Here is a 5,876-nt window from a genome sequence, read left to right on the forward strand (position 1 = left end):
AAGGCTACTGATTTATTTGAGTTAATTTTATACCCAGCCACTTTGCTGAAGTTGTTTATCAGCTTTAGTAGTTCTCTGGTGGAACTTTTGGGATCACTTAAATATACTATCATATCATCTGCAAATAGTCATATTTTGACTTCTTCTTTTCCGATCTGTATCCCCTTGACCTCCTTTTGTTGTCTGATTGCTCTGGCTAGAACTTCAAGAACGATATTGAATAAGTAGGGAGAGAGTGGGCAGCCTTGTCTAGTCCCTGATTTTAGTGGGATTGCTTCAAGTTTCTCTCCATTTAGTTTAATGTTAGCACTGTTTTGCCCTATGTGGCTTTTACTAAGTTTAGGTATGGGCCTTGAATTCCTATTCTTTCCAGGACTTTTATCATGAAGGGGTGTTGAATTTTGTCAAATGCTTTCTCAGAATCTAATGAAATGATCATGTGGTTTTTTTGTAGAAACCCTTTTAATGAAATGACATTTCAAATAAGTAATCTTAATTGAGATTTCATGGTTTACATGGATGTAGTAAATATGGCTATACTTTCACAGTCCTGTTAACACATCCCATGCTTTAAAAGATTAAAAATTGGCATTTACGTGTTATTGGCAGAATGGCTTTGAGATTCAGAAATAAGATTAATCTAAATTATTCTGTGTAAAGAGGAAATCATAGTGAGTCTCTCTTCACATCATTTCTTCCTTCTCTTCACCTAATGAGAGTTCAGGTTCTAATCATTTTATTATTACTATTATTGTTGTTATTGTTACTATTATTATTAATCATTTCTTGCACTCTACTTCCAAATAACTGATTTTAAAGTGTCATTCATTTCATGGCAGCATTTCATAGTAACTCACATTATTTCTATCTTCACAGATCTGCCATAGAATATTCTTCTGAAGTAACTTCTGAGCATGTTCCCATTCACCACAGCAAGCCAAGTTTTCTAGGTTGGTGGACTTTAAGAAGTTCACATGCATAATGTCTTTTCAACTTCTTTTTGTAGCATACTGTATGGTGTCTCAATTGTTCCTATTTGCAGCATGCTGTATGGTGTCTCAAATGTTCCTATTTGCATGATTAAATTATTTTAAGGAACATCCAAATATCAGAAAATGTCACAAAGATTTAGGAAATTGTTAAAATGCATATCATTATGAGCTCATAATATGCATGACATTAATAATCATAACTCTTGGGTTGTTTGTTTGTTTCTTTGTTTCATGACCTATCTCTGTGTTTCCATGCTGTTCATTCTAAAAATTTTCACTACTTCTTATGCATAACCTTTAAGAAACCATGCTAAACATTTGCGTTTTCTTTTTGTGACGGAAATATCTCTTTGTTTGTTTTGCAGTCCATGTGTTATTCCCTCCCAGTCCACCCTCCAATATTCCACATCTCATACCTCTTCTCCACTCAGCATACACCAGCTGATTTGAGGCACCCAACACCTATACAGCAGAGGAGTCCAGGATCTGGGTTTAGTCAGAGATAATGGACCTAACCCTCAAGAGATAGAAAATCCTTTTTTAAATTTTTCAGGAATTCACAAACGAAACTAATTTATTGTGCAGCACCTACATCAATAGATGAAAGATTACCTGTAGGTGGTTATTGCAGGAATCAATAGGTTTTAGTACTGGCATTGTAGGAAACTCTAGAAAAGATCCTAATCATATGTAGAGTAAGATATTACCTGCATTACTCCACCTTATGAAATAGAAATAGGACATACACAACTATATTTGTTACAAGTCCCTGTTATTATTAAATCAATATGTATTATTATTTGGAGTTCATGTCTAGGTTAATCTTTAGGAGACTTAATCAATGTAAACATATATGGTATTTTGTGCACGTACAATTATAATGTAAGAATCCATGTTTTTCTGGCTGTTTTTTGAGACATTTTACATTTGTAAATGTTTTTTATTTTAATTTATATTGTTGCAGAAAGCCTCACTGTGCATTGGCTGAGGCAGAAAACTTCTAATGGATACAGCAGAAAACTTCTAATGAATAAGTGGGTATATCTTTTGTTTGAAATTCCTGCTTATTTCCACACTGTGATCTTTTTCTTTGAAGATATTATTACCAGAAGGACATTTTTGACTGATATATTCATACCTATCTTTGATTATACTTGTCCATGGGAAAACTAGGAACAGTTGATGAAATATCTACTTTAAACTTATGCTTAACTAGAGCTCGTATCTTCAATGGCCTTCCCTTTATATTTATGTAACTATGTAAATACTTCTAGCATTTACTCATGATTGAGTATATATACATATATATTGAATATATACATATTTTTTTCAGTAGCTTTGAGCCACATATTTTCCTTTGTCAAGAAGTCACGGGGTTGGGGATTTAGCTCTGGTGTTGGGGATTTAGCTCAGTGGTAGAGCGCTTGCCTAGGAAGCGCAAGGCCCTGGGTTCGATCCCCAGCTCCGAAAAAAAGAACAACAACAACAACAACAAAAAAGAAGTCACCACACAGGGTATTTTTGTTATGGCTCTCTTCCCCAATCTTATGCCAACTGAGAAATCATAAATATATCATTATATATGAGTTTTGCTGAAATTTGTTGAGAGTTCTGTGACAAAGTGCCATGTTTCATTTTTTAAATGGTGTTATTTATTTACATTCCAAATATTGTCCCTTCCCAATATCCTCTCCAAGAGTTCTTTATCCGATCTCCCCTCCCCTTTGTTCTCCACCCTCCTTACCCACCCACCACCACCTCAGCCTGCCATATCCACCTTCCATGGAGCATCAATTCTCCACATAATTAGGCACATGTTGTCCAACTGAGGCCAGACAAGGCAGTCCTCTTCTACATGTGTGATTGAGGGAGTAGGGAGAAGGGACTAGCCCATGTATGCTCTTTGGTTGGTTAGTTAGTCTCTGTAAGCTCCCAGGGTTCTGGGTTATTTGATAACATAGGTCTTCCTATGGGGTACATGTTTAAATTTTTAACATGAATTTACTGTTACACTCTTCTACTTCTTATGATAAATGACTTATTCAAGGAGTTCATGTTCATTCTGTTGTATAGCATGCACAATTTTCTGATTTCAATACCATATAAGTAAAATATGAATTTCTTTCATATTGAAATAATGACTATTATCTATTTTCTTCCAGTATGACTCTCTACTCTGGACTATAGAAGTAAGCATCGATTCCATTTGAATTCTCACTTAGTGGAGCATCATATTTTTAATGCTAAAATTTCATTAAAATGTAAGGGAAATTCAGTCCATAAATATGTGCATTTATAGATTTCAAAATTTTCACTGGAAATTATTAATGGTGATAAAATATTTGTTTTGAAACAGAGTCTTCCTATGCTCTACACAATGTCTTTGAAAAGTGTTGTTTTGTGATCCTTACACACACATCCCATTCAAGAAAACTTCACTGTATGCTTTGACTCATTAAATTTTATTGTGGCCATGATGTTATAAAAATATATAAATAAATAAGAATTGCTTAGTGACAGGATGGACTTGAGGACCATGGCAGTTGGAATAGTGCTCTCACTTCAGACAGCACTGGGTATTCTAGGAAACTTCTCTCTTCTTTTCTACTACCTAATCATTTATTACAATGAACACACATTGAAGAAAATAGATATGATTCTAATACATGTGTTCACATCCAACTCGTTGATTGTTCTTTCCAAAGGACTCCCAGAAGTAGTGAGAGCTTTTGGGTGGAAGCAGTTATTCACTGATGTTGGGTGCAAGCTTACTTTTTATTTTCAAAGACTAGCTAGAAGTATGTCCATTAGCACCACCTGTTTCTTGAGTGTCTTTCAGGCAATCACCATCAGCCCCTGGAACTCCTGCTTGAAGGAATATAAAATCAAAACTACAAAGTTTATGGGGCTGTCCATTTCTTTCTGCTGGATCCTTTTCACTCTAGTAAATATGCTTTTCCCCATGTATACAGCTACCAATAGGAATAAGAAAAATAAGACACCAAAGAGAGACTTTGAATTCTGCCATTCTGTAGGTCGTGACAAACTAGTAGATATAATGTATACAGCATTTTGTGTATTTCCTGAAGTTCTATTTTCTCTGGTCATTGTATGTTCCAGTGCTTTCATGATTGCTATACTTTATGGACACAGGAAGAGGGTTCAACACATTCTCCACTCTCATACCTCCTTCAGAAACTCTGCTGAAAATAGAGCAACACAGACCATCTTGATTCTGGTTTGCACTTTCCTAGCATTTTATACTCTTTCTTCAGTTTTACAAGGCTATATTGCCCTTTCAGATAATCCCAGTTGGGGGATAATGAATATCACAGCCATATTTTCTATGTGTTTTCCTATGTTAGGACCATTTGTGATGAGTCGTGATTTCACTTTTTCCAGATTATGCTCAACCTAGATAAGAAATATAAAAATACCATAATCTTGTATTAAAATGATAAATAGTATTTTTAATTTTGAAGATTAAATATTAGGCCACAGATATAATTCTAAGTATCATTGTAATGGGGAAATAAAATATGGGGAGATGATAACCTTTTAATGATTATTTCATAGCAAATAGTGCTATATTCTTCCTTACAGATTACGGACTGTAGAACAACACTAATAAACAAATCTAGTTGCTAAGTGTATGTTCCATTTCAGTTAGTGGACCTATAATCCTATGATAATGTGGTTGGTTACTTGGGTTACATTTTCCCCACTATTGTTTAATTGGCCCCACTTATCATACCAGTCTTTTTATTTCCCCAAAGGTTCATGATTCAATTTGTTGTTTCTACACTAGGGAGCATAACAACAATCAGAACTATGAAGTCTAAAAAAAAAATATAAATATAACGGTTTCATTTTTTATTCTTTATGACAATTGTTTTGTATTTAAACATATGTCAGCACAGTTATTGTGTGACAACATGCATAAGACCTGTGTTTGTTGAAGTAAGACAATATCCCAACTTTGATAGAAGGGGAAGGTAGGCATAACTTTCCAGCACTACTTGAAATCTTAGTAACAATGAGCAGCTATTGGTGAAAGGAGAGGTTCCTTTCAGGGAATGGTGTTACTATCTGTTAGGCTAAGTTCATTGAATAGTAGATAATAAACTCAAGATTACTTGAGCAACCCCAAGTAAACTTTATGTAATTTATAATGAAAGAACTTTAAGAATGAGGAAGATCTGAGAGAATTTGGGAGAGAGGTTGAGTATGTTCAAGATATAGTATATGAAAATTTTAATTAATTGATGAAAATATAAAAAGTTCTAGTGGAAGTCACTTATCTTAAAGTAAACTATAACAGGTTTCATCAGGTAAGCATAAATGCAGTGATACTTAAAGTTTCTGTATGGCAAAAGACACCATCAATAAGACAAATCAACAACCTACAGATTGGGAGAAAATATTCACTAACTCTACATCTGATAGAGGACTGATATCCAAAATATATAAAGAAATCAAGAGGTTATCCTCCAAAAAATTAAATAGCCCATTTTAAAAATGGAGTACAGAGATAAACAATTCATAACAGAAGACACTTGAGTGGCTGAGAAGCACTTAAAAAACTGTTCAAAGTCCTTATTCATCAAAGAAATGAAAATCAAAATGATCTGAGATTCCATATTACATGAATCAGAAAGCCTATGATCAAAAACTAAAGTTGCAACATATGCTGGTAAGGATGTGGAGAAAGAGGAACAAAGTCCTTGATTGATGGTGTGATTGCAAACTGGTATAAATACTCTGGAAATCAATCTGGTGGTACCTCAGAAAATTGAAAATAGAAGACCCAGTTATAACACACTTGGGCATATACTCCAAAAATTCCTCACCATACCACAGGAACACTTGTTCTATTATATCCAT

The 5,876-nt window shown here is 34.3% G+C and overlaps 1 protein-coding gene across 1 annotated transcript; it reads left to right on the forward strand.

The window, feature by feature from the left end:
• Positions 1 to 841: 841 nt before the first annotated feature.
• Positions 842 to 4,410, forward strand: Vom1r6 (vomeronasal 1 receptor 6). The gene is made up of 3 exons (NM_001009512.2): positions 842 to 950; positions 1,957 to 2,026; positions 3,155 to 4,410. The coding sequence occupies exon 3, from the start codon at positions 3,514 to 3,516 to the stop codon at positions 4,408 to 4,410; it is 897 nt and encodes a 298-aa protein (NP_001009512.1). The 5' UTR covers positions 842 to 950; positions 1,957 to 2,026; positions 3,155 to 3,513.
• Positions 4,411 to 5,876: the final 1,466 nt, after the last annotated feature.

Source organism: Rattus norvegicus, chromosome 1 (genome assembly GCF_036323735.1).
Source record: "Rattus norvegicus strain BN/NHsdMcwi chromosome 1, GRCr8, whole genome shotgun sequence".
Taxonomy (NCBI): domain Eukaryota; kingdom Metazoa; phylum Chordata; class Mammalia; order Rodentia; family Muridae; genus Rattus; species Rattus norvegicus.